General features: G+C 41.4%; 1 protein-coding gene and 1 long non-coding RNA gene across 3 annotated transcripts; one reads left to right on the top strand and one right to left on the bottom strand.

The window, feature by feature from the left end:
- Positions 1-1,824: 1,824 nt before the first annotated feature.
- On the bottom strand, positions 1,825-3,816 carry LOC140593632 (unconventional myosin-IXb-like). 2 transcript variants are annotated; one of them, XM_072718672.1, is made up of 6 exons: positions 3,142-3,812; positions 2,902-3,031; positions 2,673-2,801; positions 2,473-2,578; positions 2,215-2,346; positions 1,825-2,089 (listed from the first exon to the last, which is right to left on the bottom strand). In XM_072718672.1, the coding sequence occupies exons 1-6, from the start codon at positions 3,250-3,252 to the stop codon at positions 1,936-1,938; spliced, it is 762 nt and encodes a 253-aa protein (XP_072574773.1). In that variant the 5' UTR covers positions 3,253-3,812; the 3' UTR covers positions 1,825-1,935. The 2 variants fall into 2 exon arrangements, with proteins under 2 accessions (XP_072574773.1, XP_072574774.1); XM_072718673.1 differs by lacking the exon at positions 2,673-2,801 and having other exon boundaries at positions 3,142-3,816.
- LOC140593633 (uncharacterized) lies at positions 3,374-16,979 on the top strand. Its single transcript, XR_011994051.1, has 5 exons — positions 3,374-4,208; positions 4,919-5,134; positions 16,137-16,211; positions 16,445-16,534; positions 16,815-16,979. It is a non-coding gene; the product is annotated as an uncharacterized lncRNA (long non-coding RNA).
- The last annotated feature ends 2,449 nt before the right edge of the window (positions 16,980-19,428 follow it).

The following is a 19,428-nucleotide window of genomic DNA, read 5'->3' as shown; positions in this document are numbered from 1 at the left end:
AAAAAATTGAAGGTTTTGATGCTAATTTGAGATTTGTATTTTAAGAAGAGGGTTGTATCATCAGCCAATTGACTTATTATGAATGTTTGGCCAGTTCTAGACTTGTAGCCCTGGGGAACCCATGAGGTCATATATGACCCTTCCTTTCATTTCCACCTTTCAGTAAAGCTAGTTTATTTGTTATTTAATTTAATAGCGCAATAAATAATATAGCCTAATAAGTAACATTATTATATAATAAAATTAAATAGCTACTACTACTAAGTCATTTTCAAAATGTAGTGAGAAACATGTCCCTTGAATTTTCAGTTATGTAAATGCTTTAAGGCCCATATAACTGACATAATTCTATAAGCCAACTTTTCGCCCAGTTATATATAAGGGTTTGTCCCCTGCGTCATGCATACTGCTTCAGTGAATTTGCAGGTGTTAAAAAAATCTTTACTTATTACTTATTTTATTTTCTCAGACTTAATATAAATATGAAACGTCTATTAAACGTAAATAAACTAAATAAAATAATTAAGATAGAAAATTATTGCAAAATAATGTGTGTCCTTTAATTTGATGTCCTGGGTGTCATTGATAGTAAAACTGACATTTTGAAAGTATAAAAAGTGGTAGATAAGTGCTTCCTATAGGTCAAAGACCACAGGACAAAGAGACTGTTGAAATGAGCTTCATAGTCAGTATCACCTCATTCTATAAGTTACAAATTTACCTTTAAAAGCGTTTTCTGGAAACACATTTTTTTTACATGGTTCATTTAATTGTGTCATTGGTGTTACATGATTTTATGTTCTTGTAAAATAATTTTATAACAAAAAAACAATGTAATGGGATAATTATTAATTGATGTTAGTGTCTTTAATGATGGATAGGTCAAGATGCTATTAATGCCATCTTGTAAAATGCACTTTTTATGCAAGTTTGTCATTGGCATTATTATCACTGAAGTTACATCTCAAGCATGCGATCATACAGTGTATTAGGCAAGTGGACCATGATTTTTTGGAAACAGGAAAAAAGGCAAGGGTACGGATCTGAGTGACTTTGACAACCAATTCTGCAAAAAAAGGTTTGATTTGAACAACCATGTTATAAGGTTACCCATATTCAATTTTAATTATTTAATCTCAATAATTTGTCACTTTATATTACATTCTACGGTGGTCCAGATGGGTCACACAATGCCAAAGCCACAACACGAATACAAAACCCACAACGGAAGTGCAGCGGCCATCTATATTATTGGTCTAGGATTCCCGGTACTGTTGCTGCTAATGTTTGATTTGAGCACAAAATTGGAAATGGAAAAACTAGTCATTATCTATTTTCTTATATTGGTTGACATTTATTTCACCTTTATTACATCATACATGTACATCATATGACGCATTATGGATGTTTATAATTATAAATGGTGTGTTTACATATGAAGTTAATAAATTTGATTTACTGGAAACTGTCAAGATCCCTTATCATTCTTCCTGTTATTACCAATGTCTATGTTATTTCTATGTTCTGGTCAGCCTGCTTTAATGCAACTCAATTCTCACAATTTTGTGGTCGCAAAGAGGCTCTGCAGAGCATGGAAAACGTTGTGCTAATCGTGGCTTCCCAATAAATTATGCCAACACCAGAGAGAGGGCGTAGTTAATAAGACTGTCTGTTCACCCTGTTATAGTGAATTTGGATATTTTTCTGGAAACGCATCTAATGTGCCAACTCATTTTACACAACATCGTTCAAATGTGTGCTTTTGAAAAAATCAGACCGGACTAAAAAAGTAACAAAAGTTTAAGTAATGTTTATTATGTGAATTATTATATACAAACTCTATTATATTATACATTATACACACAAACTATTACATTATTATTATATTATATTATATTATTTACAAAGGTCTCATTATGTTCTGGACTGGGTGACTTAATGTGGGATAGTGTCCAGGTCATTCTGTCCCTGTGCACGGTATAACCGGCAGGGCGTCAGGGAAATACAGTTTGCCATAATTTCATTTTCCTCCCCCTCATTCAGCTCCTCATAGCGTCTCTTCTGCTCGTTTAAAATGAGCTCCAGACACCTGCGTAGACGGTGCACATAGAAAGACAGTTATGTGGTGGGGGTTCGACGCAGCCTACAGCCTTTTGGGGGAACAAGCCCAGAAGCCTTGGTGGCCTGTGCCTGAAGGGTAAGCGAGGTACTCACATCGTGATTTTGCTCATGTCCTTCATAATGTCAAGCGGGTTTGTGGTGTTAGGAGGGCGAAGGATGGAGGGGGCAAAGACTATGGCCAGCGAATGGGTGGACATGCGATTATGGCCTTCCTCACTGGCCACCCTGAGAAGGAGAAGATTGTCAGAGGTCAGGGAAGGCAGAGGTGGAGTCCAGCTTTACAATTCAATTCAATACAATACAATTCATTGTGAAGGATATCTGGGAAGTGAGCAAGGGATGCCATCCCACCTGACTAAGTGGAAGAAGAGTCTCTCCAGCATGTCGATGCTGGCTGGAGGGAGCATGTCCAGCACCTGGGAGATTCTCCCCAGTTGTTCTGACTTTTCTGGTGGCTCTGCGGTGGGGGTGGAGATATGTTTCATTTCATCATTTGGTACTGGATAGGAGAACTGACCTCCCTGCCCCATCCAGAAGCAGTCAGGCCTTACCCATGGCATGCAGGAAGCCACTGTACTGGCTGAAGGTTGTCAATGGTTCAGGCAGGTTCCGGAGCCATTCACTGACCAGGCCAGTGACACAATGGATGGGGTAGTCCTCCAGACATACCGCCATTGGGTCTGGATGGTGCACAGAACCAGCATTGTTATGGATCCAGAAATGAGCAGCCCAGCTCTGAGAGGGCCTTTCCAGAAGGGGAAGCAGTGCCGGCTGACTCACCTTTCTCCAGCTGCTGGCGCAGCTCCCTCATGCCCTTGACGCTACCAGGCTTGCGGTAAATGCCCTCAGTTTGGAGGCCATGCAGCTCTATGTGCTCTAGTAGCCGGTGAATGCTCTCCTTCTCCATGGGCTGCAATACACAAAGATGCGAGTGCAATCATATGTGTGAAACGTGTGACTCATATGCACGCATAACTGCTAGGTAACGTCTCCCTGCAGATCACAATAAAGACGGTTTACCTTTTTCCCCTGGTCTGACAACTGGACATCTTTACGAGGACGCTTCTTCAGAAGCTTCCTAAAAAAACGGCACTTGGTTGCAAAACGACAAGAGGATGCTGACAAACCCATGATAGAACAAGAACAAACCACTAGTGATAACTGTTCAGAGCTGCACAAGATTTAAATGTAAAAAAAAAAAAAAATGTACTGCGTTCTAGAACCCCTAACCGGCTTGTCATTGGTTGTACTCAAGCACAAGGTCATTTGCTGATTGGTCGAAGAAAATGCAAATGTCCACAGTATATCTTGATATATCGCAACTGGTTTGGGTGTTTTATGCGTTTTATTTCGGGATGGTTCAATCATTAGTGCTATTTTCAAATGGGGGGCGGGGGCGCCAGCCAAAGGATAAAGAGAAGGTGAAAAATTCTGGAATATCGCTCCAAATACTCATTTTGTCTTCTTTATTAAACCATACATGTATATGATATGGCTCATTATAGATGTGTATCATTTTAAATGGTGTGTTTACATATGAAGTTAATATGTTTGATTTATTGGAAACCGTCAAGATCACTTGTCCTTCTTCCTGTTATCAATTTCTATGTTATTTCTATGTTCTGGTCAGCCTGCTTTAATGCAACTGAATTGTCAATCGCACAGAGCAGGGCTGCCCAAACAGTCGGTCGCGATCGCAGATTAATTCTCAATTGCTCCGTGCACGTGCGCGCGCCCGCCCTTTTTTCAGTGTGCAGCTAATCGTGTACTGTAAACATTTAGCACGCAAACATGTGAGAAGCCAAACGATCAAAAACGTATCATTTCATTCAGAGTGGGTAGAGGATACTTTTTTTGTTTACTCAAATTCGAAGTCCATATGTCTTAAATGCAACGCGAGCCTGGCTTTACCAAAGAAGGGCAGTTTGGAGCGGCGTTTCAAAACGGTGCACAAAAGCTAGGAGACCGAGTTCCCCGCTAAAACAGCCACAAGCAGCCGATAAGTGCCAGAACTGAAAAGTCAGTCAGCAGCACGGCAGTCAGTTTTTACCCAGCTGCATCTTCCCAGTGCCAGTGTTCCCGCTAAGGTAGAAAAATATATTTATTCATTATATTTATATTTATTGGAGTTACCAAATTGCCCATAGGCGTGAATGGTGTGTGACTGTGCCCTGTGATGGGCTGCCCACCGTCCTGGGTCGTTCCCCGCCTCGTGCCCGTAGCTTCCGCGATAGACTCCGGACCCCCCGCTACCCAGAAGGATGGATGGATATTATTTAGCATAGAGAATGTAATCATTAGGACTCTATTAAGAAGCTGATGTAGACCTTCAGAGAATGCAGACCATGCAATTACTGTTATGAATGCAGACCATGCACAATGTTATGAAAAACAAGTATGAATTAGCACCTGTTAGAAGAATCTGTTACCTATTTTATATTATTTGTATTGTATATTATTTATGTTAGCCTTTGATGTATGAATTTGTACTTTATTAGTGCTACAGCTTATCACTATACTGTATATGTTGAAGGACAAATATATTATTAACCCTGTAGCCAGACAATGCACAACAAGCTGAAGCTGCCAAGGTTTGCTACTGAAGGGAGGGATTCGCCTGAGTTCACCAAAAGTAAAAGGGACCAAACCGTAAAAGAGATGATTGGCAAACTTGTCACCTAGGGGTGTGACCAAGGGAGAAAACAATGATGGTGAATGGTTGAAGAAATGATGGTGCTTAAATGATAAGAAAATGTATAAACATTAGTGTAAAACAGTATTGCACACACTCCTGCAGGGTGTCCAGCCTTGGCTGTAACCCCGCTGTTGCAATAAAGACTTAATCTGAAGATCAACACAAGCGGTTCCTGACTCCTGATTGGTGGGGGAAGAAAAAAAACACAACATAATTTGACCTCAATAACAGGATCAGAGAAGAGACCCTGGGAGGCGACCAGCTGGCAGAGGATCCGGAGCATACCTGTCTGCCCTGAAGGGGGCGCCCTAAGGATAGGTAAGAAAGGGTTTTCTGAAAAGATAGGGAACTAGAACAGGGAAAAGGAGATGGGTGTGTCTCACAGGACGCCAGGCAGGACCTCCTGGTAAGGGGACTTGCTGACTGGGGGAGGAGAAAACCACTTGGGTAGAATTCAGTGGGCCCAGTGTGTGTGTGTGGTGTGAGAGAAATCCCCAACGGAAGGGTCACGTGTGAATATTGCCCCAGAGATAACACTGTAGACGAGGGGACAGTTTAATCTGAGGGTTTGGGAGAGAAGAAGGTCTGCTGGAGCAGACTGGTTGTGTTATATAAAATACTGTAGGAGGAAAAGGTCCCAGAGCGCGTTTAGTTTAATGGGGAAAATTTATGAGCCAGTGGAGAAAGCGGGCAGACATGGTTTTGGGCCAAGACAGAGGAAGAGTGCGTACAATTAGCAGATAAGTTGAGCGTTAAATGTGCATAAATAGTTGTTTCAGTAATAAAAATTGTATGGAGTCTAAATTGGTAGGAGGTGAATTGATAGGGACGCAGAAAGAAGTATTCGCAAGCTTTTTTTTAAACTTTATTAAAGTTTAACATAGATTTTTTTTCAGTACATTAGCAGTCAAATGTCCAACAAAAATACAAGAATATATCTCTGGGCAGTCTGCGATCTACACATCAATATACATACAGGCCAGTCTGTGCACATCATTCCATCCATATAATCATAAAACCAGAATGGGTTGGGTGCTGCCACCTTTAATTGAATAACACTGTCAATCAACTAAGCCTGCCAACTTTCAAAGAGTACTGTATACACAATGAAATCAGACCATAGGCTGCTAAACAGGTGGAAATTAGCGGGAGAACATTTTAATTTGAGTCTCAATTCAACCCTATCCTTTGTTAGGTGTCATACATCTGTTGAAAAAAGAAAATTATAGACTGGAAGTCATTTAGTCAAGAAACACTCCGTTCTCAGTAACAATTTTGCAGTTATAAATTCCATGATATACACTTTCTTTACTCTGTTTCCATTGTACTATCGTGGGGGGCTGTGGTTTTAGCTAGGAGATCGTTATCATCTTCTTGGCAATTAAAAGAAAACTCTCAGTAATAAAACCTTATTTTCATGCACTATATTATGTGGTATAATTCCTAGTATGAAATGAGCTGGTTCAAATGGTAATTTTATGTTCAAGCATTTTTTAGAATAGAATAGAATAGAATAGAATAGAATAGAATAGTTACTTTATTGTCATTCAGAGATACACGGGTTAGTGCACAACAGAACGAAATTGCGTTGCATTATTTTGCTCAACATCAGCCTGGCAGAGTGTGTAATAAATATATATAAAAAGATGTATATATAAATATATAAATAGGAGCAGAAGTACAAGTACCACAATTTAGCAGCAAAAAACACAGTGTACATCACCACAAGACATAGTGCAAGACAGTAGACAGTGCAAGACACAGTGCAAGTTCTTGAAAAGTGACATGTGCATGGATGGAGAGACACGGAGTGTGGGGGAGAGGTGTGTAGGGGAGGGGCTGTTATGAGTTCAGGAGTCTGATGGCTTGAGGAATGAAACTGTTGCAGAATCTGGCTGTTCTGGTCTTAATACTGCAAAGCCTCTTCCCCGAAGGCAGCAGGGAGAACAGACCGTGGTGCGGGTGGGTGGAATCCCCGATGATGTCACGGGCTCTCCTCAGACAGCGTTTAAGTGCAATGTCCTGGATGGATGGAAGAGAAGTCCCGATGATCCTCTCTGCAGTCCTCACCACTCTCTGCAGCAATTTTCTGTCTGAGGCTTTTGAGCTGCCAAACCAGATGGAGATACAGCTGGTTAGCACGCTCTCTATGGTGCCTCGGTAGAAAGTGGTGAGTATGGGAGAGGAAAGGTGTTCTCTCTTCATCCTGCGCAGGAAATGCAACCTCTGCTGAGCCCGTTTTACCTGAGAAGTTGTATTTGGTGACCAGTCCAGGTTTCCAGTCATCTGCACACCCAGAAATTTTATGCTGCTGACCACCTCCACGACATTGTTGTCAATGACGAGTGGTGAATGACTGGGCTGTTTTCTCCTGAAGTCGATGATCATCTCCTTTTAATCTTTTCCTGTATATTTTGCCAGTACTCTGACAGTTTTGGACAATCCAAAAAATGTAGGTGTGGTCTCCTACCAGGTCACAACCCCTCCAACATTGATTAGAGGTGTTGCCAAACATAGAGATGAGAAGAGGAGTCTTAAAGTATCTCATTTTAACTTTCCTATCAGATTCCCTCCATGTAGGACTGTTTGTTATTCTGTGTCCTTCTTTACATGAATGAGTCCAGTCTTGCTCTTTAATGATAGTATTCATCTTTAGTTCCCATTTCTCATTGATATCAATACTATTGTTCTCTGACTCTTTTTGTAATATTTTATAAATATATGATGAAATGTTCATTTTAACCAATCCTTTAATTGTTAATATAAACAAGTTCTCCATATTGGTTGGCTATATGTATCTAAAAAAATGCCACATTTGTTTCTAAGTTGTTCAAAGGACATTAGATCTCCTCCATCAAACAACTGATCCAACTGCTTAAACCCTTTTCTTCCCATGTCTTAAACCCTGTATCCAATTTAGATGGTAGAAAATCAACATTATGTGCAATTTTCATTGCTCTTGATATTGATGAAGGGAGTCCCAGCCTCTCTCTCATTTTTCAGAGCGTTTCTCATCCAAATGTTATTGATTTTATTTACTTTCCATGTTTTTGATTTAAAAAATTGCTATGTCCAGAGGCAAATTTGGGCAGTTACTCTGCTCCATTCCCACCCACTGAGCCTCCCTACCCTGGCTTATCCATGCCACTACTGATCTAAGTTGGGCTGCCAAGTAATACATTTTTAATTTAGGTAAGTGCAGACCCCCATTCTCTTTTGAGTTTAACAGTCTCTTCAGTTTAATCCTGGGTCTTTAATTTTGCCAGATATATTTGGATAACCATTTATCGAGCATTTTGAATGTGGATATGGGGACCTCTATGGGCAGGGAGTGGAACATCAAGAGAAGCCTAGGTAGTATGTTCATTCTAATACTCTGCACTCTCCCTAATAAGGATAGAGGGAGGATTTCCCATCTTTGGAGATCATTCTTTATTTCACATAGAAATTTACCATAATCAGATTTGTATAAGTGTGATATATCAGGATCCCTAGGTAGTATGTTCATTCTAATACTCTGCACTCTCCCTAATAAGGATAGAGGGAGGATTTCCCATCTTTGGAGATCATTCTTTATTTCACATAGTAATTTACCATAATCAGATTTGTATAAGTGTGATATATCAGGATCCCTAGGTATCTAAAGCCATAACTGGGGAATCGAAATGTAATATTCGCGAGCTTTGATGCAAAAACATTCTCTCTAGTATAAGTGTGGGTAGGTTACTGTAAAATTTGGACAAATCTTAACCTTAAAGCACCGGTAAGGTGTTGTGATCGGGGAGTACAGTATATGATTAAGCATGCAAGGGAAGAAGTAGATTATTAGTGAAACTTTTGACCGGGCTGGAGATCTGAGGAGTCATACATAGATGTATGGCACAGCAGATATTTTTGTCTGCTTTTCAGGTGATTCACGCGACATATTTTCCGATGCGCTCACTGTCCGCTGGTGGGAGTGTGCTCACCTGTGTATACGCACACATGTCTGTGCACACGCATCGGGGCGAAACTCCGCTATGCGCGATACAGAGCGCAGAGGAGAATTGTAAACACGTAGAATTGTAAACCATGTAGAGACAAAAATGACAAGCTGTTGTGTAAATAAGATAAATAACATAATGCTATTTAGTTTGTTTAATAAAAGGACAATGTATAGACCTGTTCTATAGGAAAGGTAACCTTAAATGACTTCTGTTGTGATCTGGAGCTATATAGAAAATAGAATTAAATAAAATTAACTTGACCTTCAAGGGGGGGGCGGGATGTGCCGTTGGGGGGGGGGGGGGGCGCCCCCTAATATAATGGTTGGGGAAACACTGCATTGTGTGAGAGAGCAGGAGCACATAAAACATAGAAAATCAAAGTTAGCTTTTGCCCAGGAGAGGGAGTGAGTAGTAAACAAATAAATAATCTAGGGATGTGGCGGCGGGTGAGGAGATGGAGACTCTGATAAAGTATCATAAGGCTAATAAGAAGACAGAAAGGCGTAACGAGAAAAGGAGTGAGGACCTGGAGGGTCTGAGGTTAAGGCAAAGGGAGAGGCCTGGAGAAGAGAGCAGAAAGCGATGAGAAAGGTGATGAGTGAGAAGCAGGGGGGAGTCAAAGGTAAACAGAGCAGGAGGAGTTACGACCTCCGCAGTATCAGGGACAGTACAGTGGTACTTCGGTTCTCGAACTCACTAGAACTCAAACTTCTTGAAAGTCGAACAAACCAGTTTGACCTAGAACTCGATCTGAATATCAGAAGTCGAACCGTGAACGCTGACCTAATATAAATTGTACGCGCCAGGAAATGAGTCATACTACAATGCAATTCTTACTTGAATGCCTTCTTCACAGGCTGGACGATTAACCAAATAAAGCAGCGCAATATTACAGCAACCAACAATAAACAAACCACTAACTTACGTGTACTATTAGAGCATTTATGTCATTTATTTAAACTTTATTTTACCAGGTAAATTAACTCAGTTAACTGCTCCTCAGACTCCCAGTTCTGGCAGACGGGGCTGGAAAATGGATGAATGTATTTGAGGAGGAAACTATAGGACGACTCCTAGCGATGGGGGACATAAAGGCGGTTCAGGCATGTGTCCTGGTGGGGGGGGGGCATTCAGATTCGGAGGACGGGAATAGTTGGAGAATGGAACAACATACCAGACGTGGAGCCCCACTTAGCTGTGCCTTTTAATCAGCCCACGCTGGATCTGGGAGAAATGATGGGGCGAGCAAAGCAGGTGGTTTGGGTGCCGACGGAAGGCGAAGGAGTGCAGGCAGCGGCAGGAGAAGAGTTGGTAAGGAGTCAGTGGAGTGCAGAGAGTGCAGGAGATTCAGAGGTTTGTGGCTGTGAAGCATGATAGGAGTGCAGTGTGAAGGGAAATAAAGTGCAGAGGAATGTTGGCAGGAGATGGAAAGGGAAGTGCCTGAGGAGGTGTGGACCATCCGTGATATGGATGTAGGCCTAGTAAAGACAGGTAACCTGGGTATAAGGAAGACGATAGAAGGGTTACCCCTTCTCCATCTGCTATGTCTCCAACGGACCTGAGGTCACAGCGCCATCTATTGGTAAGGTGTATAAACAACTAAGGGCTGTACATAACACATGGCTTTTAGCAAAGCTTTCTGTCACCGTCCCTGTAGTTATTTGGTTTCCTTGCCTTGATGTATTTGACGTCAGCTTAATACGACCCATTGATCCCTATGAAGTATGTGGCCAATGACCTCCCTATCACGGACCACTCTGGGGACCCCCCTTCAACATCTCAACATCCACATCCCTCCGGGGAAATCACACTGATAGGACACGCCTGTTCGGGGAAGCCCGGTCCATCAAGGTCCGTGATGACACTGGTGGTTCCGCGTTGGAACCACGCCCCGCCCATCTGTTTTCAATCTTCCCCTTGTCAGTCTCCTATTTCTGGGTGAGCCAGACGCGAGATCTTCATGGTTTATCCAGTGTGTAAGCGTGTTTCCCCTCCTTGTGTTCCTGTCCTCCTGTGTACCGATCTCTGCTTCGCCTCCTAGGCTCTGAGTCATGCCTAGACCACCAGCTACATGGATGGATGGATGGACTTAAGCTTATATTTGAAATATAAACATCACAACGGTTCTCAGGCAAGAGTTGGACATATTTATTTTTCAACCTGGAGTTGTCTGGCTTTAAACGATTACCTTCACATTGAAGCAGAGGTACTTGTTTTTGGCAAAAGCAAGAAATATACACTCTGTACTCTGGTCTTACTCCCTGCGCACATTGATGGCACAGAAAGACAGTCACTACAGTCACCTATTCTCCCAGACTGCATTTCTCATTTAAGTGCTGATACTGCAGAAGAAGACAGATCATTTGCTTGCTTGCTTCCTCTACTTGACAAATAATAAGACAAATAATATTCAATCTGATTTTTTTTAATCTTTCCTGCTCAACTCGAAGAGGTTGTCTCTTAAGGCCTTTATTGTTTGTACTGAGTGTTTTACTGTAAGAGAAAACAAGGAGCCATGTTTTACTGTAATGTATAAATACATGATAGATAAATGAATCACAAATGCAAACAGTGTAATTCAGTGGACTTTTTTTTTTGTCCACAGAGTGCAATATCTACTGTATTACCCACCCAAAAAAAATTAAAAAATACGATCAATTACACCAACAAAAAATACAAGTCCTGTTTATCAATGGCTCAGAACGTAGAACTGCTGGACTGATCTAATCCATTCTGTCCTCAGCATTTGGCTATAGATTTTCGTCAACATCACATCAGATGTTGTCCTCTGCCATACACCTAGGAAAGAATCTCTTAGAGTGTCTTATCCAGCCCTGGATGTCCTCTGCAGTTATGTCCATACACCCAGCCACCATTGCCTCTAGTTATGACATATGGTCATGTGGGCGGTGGTCATACACTTTCCATCTTCATGCAGAAAACAATTCCTAAATTGGGTTGAGGAAAGGTGAGTAGGGTGGCAGGAATAATGGCATCATCCTGGGGTGGTCTGTAAACCATGCAGTGACCTGTCGAGAGGTGAAAGGCCACACTGTCCCATACAATCGCATATGTTGGTAAATTTTGCCTTTCTTGATCTCTTGGGGCAGTAAGTTTTTCCCACAGTTCATCAAGAAAAGTAACCAGGAGGGCTGTGTTGTATGCCCCAATTACAGCCCTGTGCAGGTGCGGTCCTTCTGCAGATACTGCTGCACACATAGTGATGTTAGCGCCCCTCTGGCCTGGAGCATCAATGGTGGCTCTCCTTCCTATCACATTTCTTCCACGGCGGCGGGAGTTCAATCCCAGGGGCTGCCACCATTGTTCCCCTGAGCAAGGCCCTTGACCCCAACTTGCTCCAGGGGGACTGTAGTTACAGTACTTCACTGTGAGTCGCTTTGGATAAAAGTGCCTGCTAAATGAATAAATGTAAATGTTTTACTGTAATATACAGTACAGGCCAAAGGTTTGGACACACCTTCTCATTCAATGTGTTGTCTTTATTTTTGGTAGATTCTCACTGAAGGCATCAAAACTATGAATGAACACATGTGGAGTTATGTACTTACAGTTTTTCCCAATCATTTTCACACTTGTCTCAATACCATGTCCACTTTTTCAAAACACTTAACACAGTGGGCTGTACCAATACACAACTGAGCACACCACTTAACCTTTGGTGCAAAATGCCCTACAACCACCAAAACGTTTCACAATTCACCCAAAAGTGACTCATGCTGCCATAACCATGACAAATGCTGTCAGCCAACAACACTACTGGGGCACTCAATGTTCATTGGGCTAAAAAACACTAACAACTTTCAGCATTGCAAATTACATATATAAAGTGTGGCTGTATCCTCCAGTTTGGCACAAATTACTGTCATGTTGCATTGTAAAAATAAAATAAACAAGAGCTACTTTTGCATATGAAAATTGTAATACCAACCAATTCTGAAATGCTGCAATATATTTAATTAGAAATCATGTAAGTGTTGCTGTTTCTTTTTTGCAGTATGTAAATATTTCATTCCTAGCAGAAAATACCAATCCAAAGATGGCCCCTTTTGCAGGGACGGATTATGGGTTGTGTGGACCCCTGGGCAAAACGCCAAAAAAAAAAAAAAAAACACCAGCATTGTCTGGGATGGCTAGTTGCTACGTAAATGACTACATGTGTACCGTGTCCAGCTGAACCATGCCAGAATCCACCTGTGTACCATATCCCCTTACAGAACGAAGTGATCAGGGGTGTAGTGGTAAAATAAGAGGTGGGTGAACTACGAATTCTGTGATCACATTTTGTGCATAAACTATACTATGATGTGCATTTAGATCAATTGAGAAGTGGGTAAACTCTAATTCTGAAATTTCAGAGGTGGGTAAACCGTGTTTACTTGCGTTTAGCCTCCACTACAGCCCTGGGAATGATTACACTGGTCAAACTCTTACACTGCTACACTGGTCTGGGGGCCACTCAGCAGGCAGGTTAACCACCTCCATCCCACCATGCTACCGCTCCCTAGTCAGAGGGCCTTCTGTAAGGCTGTTACAGTAACATGCCCCCCTCCCTTCCCCCCAGAAGCAGGGGCCCCATGATAGGGGCCCTTGTAATCAGATGGCCCTCTAAAGGTACACTACACCCTCCTCCCTAGGGCCTCCTAGTAGGGCCCTCATAATCAGAGGGCCCTCTAAAAGCCCCCAAAACCCCCATCCTCCCTAGGACCCCCTGGTAGCCAGAAGCCAGGACCATAATAGGAGGGCCTAAGAGGGCCTTCTAAAAGTAGGCTCCCATGCACCCATTTCCCTTTAAAGTTCCTATAGCAGGGCCGGGGGCCCCCTGAAAGCACCGAACCCCCCCACCACCAGCACCACCACCACAACCACCACAATTCAAGGGCCCTTGGCAGCCAAACGCCCTCCCTCCATGTTTCCATCAGAGGCCCTATAGGGTCAGGGGCCCTTGTAGGCAGAGGATCAAAGAATGTAGGCCCTCCAAAATAGACAAACGAAAATACATTGTTGATAAGCGTTGCAAATTGTTTTGGGATAGGGGCCCCACGGGCCCCCTGCACCCCAAGGGCCCCAGGGCAGCGGCCCCGCTGGCCCGGTCCGTAATCCGTCCCTGCCCTTTTGTACATATGGCAAATTTGCACTAACCAAACAAATTCCTAGATAGGTTCTTAGCTGAAATTTCAGGCTGGTGTGTGTTTTCATTCAGCTTTCCAGCTTCAACCATTGTAAAATGCTTGGGGTGATCTAGGGCAGGGGTCTCCAACTCCAGTCCTGGAGAGCTACTGTCCAGTAGGTTTTTCTATCCTACCTGGCTTCTGATGAGTCACACCTATACTCAAGTAAATACCAGGAACAGGTGTGGCTCATCAGAAGCCAGGTAGGATAGAAAACCTACTGGACAGTAGCTCTCCAGGACCGGACTTGGAGATCTCTGATGTAGGGGGATGGTGGTGGTCTAGTAGTTAGGGATCTGGCTGGGCTCCCATTAGGAACCCCAGAAGATTGTGAGGTCACTCCCAGGAGGTGCCATCATTGTGCCCCTGAGCAAGGCCCTTGACCCCAACTTGCTCCAGGGGGACTGTCTCTGTAGATATAGTACGTCACTGTAAGTCGCTTTGGATAAAAGTGCCTGCTAAATAAATACATGTAAATGTTGTACTGTAATATATGTGTTGCCATACCCACTGTTTTTGCACAGATTACATTGTGTTGCCTTGCAAAAAGGAAAGGGACACTCCATGGCCTCATTCGTATAGATAATGTAGATGGTAACGAAGCAGCAAACAAAAACAAAATTAGGAAATTTCTGCTAAAAGCACAATTATTTGTGTTAGTGCAAGTGCATAGTGTCCTTTGTCTGTGAAAATGCAGCATATTTCAATTGACAGTGCTCTAAATTTCATTAGGTTTTGACCTGAAAGTTAACTGTTTTGAACAGATTATCTAAACGTCTGAAAAATCGGCTGTAGTTGTACAAAGTTTTGCTGGTGGCGAACACTGACTGAGAGAAGTATTCATGAAATTTGGGGGAAGTGGTGATTGAATGCATATTGTGTCAAAGCAATGCAAACGTATACATAGTTTAGCTCACGTGGTTCAATGGTATGGTGCATGGGTTAAGTGTTTTGAAAAAGTGGACATGGTATTGAGACACGCGTTAAAATGACTGGAAAAAACTGTAACAAAAAAAGGTGAAATAACTGAAAACATGTTTTATATTCTAGTTTCTTCAAAATAGCCACCCTTTGCTCTGATTACTGCTTTGCACACTCTTGGCATTCTCTCGATGAGCTTCAAGAGGTAGTCACCTGAAATGGTTTTCCAACAGTCTTGAAGGAGTTCCCAGAGGTGTTTAGTAAAGTAAAGCAGTAATCAGAGCAAAGGGTGGCTATTTTGAAGAAACTAGAATATAAAACATGTTTTCAGTTATTCCACCTTTTTTGTTAAGTACTTAACTCCACATGTGTTCATTCATAGTTTTGATGCCTTCAGTGAGAATCTTCAGTGAGAATGGTCATGAAAATAAAGACAACACATTGAATGAGAAGGTGTGTCCAAACTTTTGGCCTGTACTGTATGTGTTGCCATACCCACTGTTTTTTCACAGATTACATTGTGTTGCCTTGCAAAAAGGAAAGGGACACTTCATGGCCTCATTTGTATAAATGGTAACAAAGCAGCAAACAAAAACAAAAATACGAAATTTCTGCTAAAAACATAATTATTTGTGTTAGTAGAAGTGCATAGTGTCCTTTGTCTGTCAAAATGCAGCATATTTCAATTTACAGTGCTCTAAATTTCATTAGGTTTTGACCTGAAAGTTAACCTGTTTTGAACAGATTATCTAAACATCTGAAAAATCGGCTGTGGTTGTACAAAGTTTTGCTGGTGACGAACACTGACTGCGAGAAGTATTCATGAAATTTGGGGGAAGTGGTGATTGAATGCATATTGTGACAAAGCCATGCAAACATATAAATAGTTTAGCTCACATGGTCCAATGGTATGGTGCATGTGTTAAGTGTTGTGAAAAAGTGGACATGGTATTGAGATATGTATTATAATGACTGAAAAAACTGTAATACTTCATTACGTTTGGTCACTTTAAGTAACAAATACAATAACTGCTTGAGATAAAACAGGTGTCACAATTCATTAATGATGAGTTAACATGAGTTTAGTATGTAACTAAGACTTAGTATGTGTTAATTGATGCATAAGTAATAGCATAATACTATATTATGTGTGTCCTGTCAAGTAAAGTGTTACTAAATATCCGTTATACTTTATCTTCTCTTGTCTTATTTTTTCTCTCTGAGATTCACTGAGTGTAGGTTCAGACCTGCATCACCACCTCCCACTGCCTCCAGTCCAAACAGCAGATTATGATAAAGGTAACCTTAGGGTGGGGCTGAGTCTGCTCTGCTTTTAATTCACTCACTTATTTAGTAGTTTAGCATTTTTAAGGGGACTTGTCTAGGACAGTATGAAGGAAATGGATGAAGAGGCTTGCCTCAGTATTGCTGTTCAGGTACCTATGATGGAGATGTGGTCCAGACTCAGTTTACCATGCATGTGATTCTGTCTTTCCATGTTCCAACAACTGCACGGCTCAAATGGACTGAAGAAATGCAGCCGGAAAACCTTTATGAGTCTCCGGATTCCGTGTCACCTGGAACCTACGTCGCCATGCACAGCCCTGTGAACTGGTCACACGGTACAGAGTACCTAATTAATACCTAATTAAGGCAGTAACATTATTAGACCCGAGTCTTACCCTATGTAGCAGCTCGCTGATGTTTGTTCAGTCCTCATTTTGAAGCAGGAAGTTTGGATGTTCAGCCTTGAAGGTTCTCTATACATATTTAACATTTCATATTAATTGACTCTAAAATTGGAATCCCTTGTACATGCCCTAAAGTTAAATTAATTACTTAATACTAATAGTGCCAATGCATACATTTCCTTCTTCTAATCAGGCATCTCATTTTTCTTAGGTTCCAAGAGGACTGCTGGGAAAGCAAGAAAACACTTTAAGTGTTTATGTTTAAGTGTCTTTAAGTGTTTTAAGTGTTGTGTTTGTGTATTTTGATAGTATAGCACTTTGTTTCAACTGCAGTTGTGTGAAATGTGCCTCAGAAATAAACTGAGCTTGAACTCAATTATTAGTAGTTAGCTTAATATCCACCTTTAAACTCTTCTCACAATCACTAGTTTTCCCATCACTGCAGGATCCACACCGGGACTCTCCACTGGCCACTCCAGAGCCGTCCAAAGATTCCTGTCCTGGCATTCCTGGGATCCTTAGGGTCACTATACTGCTGGAGCTCCCAGCCCCCAGATACTGGGCTCCAAAATGCCTTGATCATCATTAGATCTCTTGACACCATAATCCCTAGTTACAGTGTTTACACCACAGCAAACACCTAATATGACTCAACTGACTAAGTGTGCATTTTTACTATTTCTTCAAAGTCAGTCAATTTTATGTGGTGTTTCCATTATTTTGTCCAGCCCCTATGTATGATGCATTCAACAAAATATTGAAATTATAACCACTGTGTTGGCATAATACACTGCCCAGCCAAATAAAAAGTCGCCATGTGAATTTCATTGCTGACAGCCCTCTGGTGGGGTATGTTAGAACCTGCAGCATCACTAACTGGTCAGTGTGATGTCCTGATTGCACGAGTGGTGTGTCGTCTGAATAGAGGGATTTGGGTGATTGTGAGAGAAGAGGACCGTATTCTTCACCGGGGAGATGAAAGTGGGTTCACTGGTGGCTTATATCGAGGTGGGGAGGGTAGCTACCCATAGCCAGCATAGGGGGACCAGATACAGTGGACCAGTACTGAACTCTGTCAGCTTAGTGTCTCTGAGGTCCATGCTGTTTGGGCGACGTTATATCAGCATGTCACAGTGTTTAGTACCAGTGAGGCAGATCTGGGTAGAACCTGGCTGGCAGTGCATACAATTGACACCAGTGATGCCCAGCCCATAAAAATGTTGGCTTGGCTTGGATCTCAAGCATGCCATTATACAGTGTATTAGGCAAGTGGACCATTGATTTTTTGGAAGCAGGAAAAAAAGGCAAGGGTACGGATCTGAGTGACTTTGACAACCAATTCTGCAAAAAAAACAACCATGTTATAAGGTTACCCATATTCAATTTTAATTATTTAATCTCAATAATTTGTCATTTACAGACAGCTGGGCTGCAGGGGAACTTTTCAAAGAGGTTTCAGAAGGAAGTGAAATGTTGTTATTGCTTGTTATATGATTTTTTTCCATGTTTGATTTGAGCACAAAATTGGAAATGGAAAAACTAGTCATTATCTATTTTCTCTTATTGGTTAATTTATTTATTATACCATACATGTACATGATATGGCGCATTATGGATGTATATAATTATAAATGGTGTGTTTACATATGAAGTTAATAAATTTGATTTATTGGAAAGTGTCAAGATCCCTTGTCATTCTTCCTGTTATTACCAATTTCTATGTTATTTCTACAGTATGTTCTGGTCAGCCTGCTTTGATGCAACTGAATTCTCCCAATTTCGCGATCGCAAAGAGGCTCTGCAGAGCTAATTGTGGCTTCCCGATAAATTACGCCAACACCAGAGAGAGGGCGTAGTTAATAAGACTGTCTGTTCACCCTGTTATAGTGAATTTAGATATTTTTCTGTAAACAAATCTAATGTGCTAACTCATTTTACACAACATCGTTCGAATGTGCGCTTTTTCCATTAAATCAGACCGGGCTAAAAAAGTAATAAAAGTTTAAGTAATGTTTATTATGTGATTTATTATATACAAACTCTATTATATTATACATTATACATACAAACTATTATATTTTTATTTATTTATTTATTTATTTATTTATTTTTTCTTTCTCCTTGCTTTTCTCGTCCGTGTTCAGTTCAGACTCCCTACCGATGGGGGGCGCTGGACCACGAGTGTTGGGTATATATAATCCTGGGCGGGAAATTCATCTTGAATAGATCCTGCACGGCCGCACTGTTGTTTAAACGTATGCTGTTTTTTTTTCCCTCCCAACACAGGTTAGGAAATATCTGGGTTTAATACTCATATATGCCCAATATCAGGTGTAAATACCATTCCTATTTATTTTGTTTTATTAATCTGTACCGAGTTGTTGTTTAAAGCCAGAAATATATCTTTTCCTTCAGGAAATGCTAAACGCTAGTTAGCGGTAACAAGCCATCCGCTTAGTTCTATATAGCATGGTTAGCTGGGCGCGGGAGTTTGTTTTAAGTACAAAAGACCACGATACAATGCAGCCTTTAAATAAATGGGTTTATTCCTTAATAGGAAAACTTATATTTGTGTTTTTGTACGCCTCGTTGATTGTACCATCTGTAGTGTAGGTTTATTTTATCCTTTGTGAATAGGTCAGTGCGAGAAAGAAACGCAGCCCCATTTCGGTCTCTCTCTCTCTCTCTCTCTCTCTCTCTATATATATATATATGTATATATGTATGTATGTATGTATGTATGTATGTATATAAACTCACCTAAAGGATTATTAGGAACACCATTCTAATACGGTGTTTGACCCCCTTTCGCCTTCAGAACTGCC

Source organism: Paramormyrops kingsleyae, chromosome 12 (assembly GCF_048594095.1).
Source record: "Paramormyrops kingsleyae isolate MSU_618 chromosome 12, PKINGS_0.4, whole genome shotgun sequence".
NCBI lineage: Eukaryota > Metazoa > Chordata > Actinopteri > Osteoglossiformes > Mormyridae > Paramormyrops > Paramormyrops kingsleyae.
Note: the sequence above shows the minus strand (reverse complement) of the source record. Positions and strands in the feature narration are given on the sequence as shown.

Bases quoted from the DNA above. Each gene is read 5' to 3' on its own strand.
- LOC140593632 (XM_072718672.1), bottom strand. From the start codon at position 3,252: ATGGGTTTGTCAGCATCCTCTTGTCGTTTTGCAACCAAGTGCCGTTTT. The intron at 2,802-2,901 runs GTGAGTCAGCCG...TGCACCATCCAG, and splicing joins GCGCCAGCAGCTGGAGAAAG to ACCCAATGGCGGTATGTCTG. The intron at 2,579-2,672 runs GTAAGGCCTGAC...CCCCCACCGCAG, and splicing joins TGGCTTCCTGCATGCCATGG to AGCCACCAGAAAAGTCAGAA.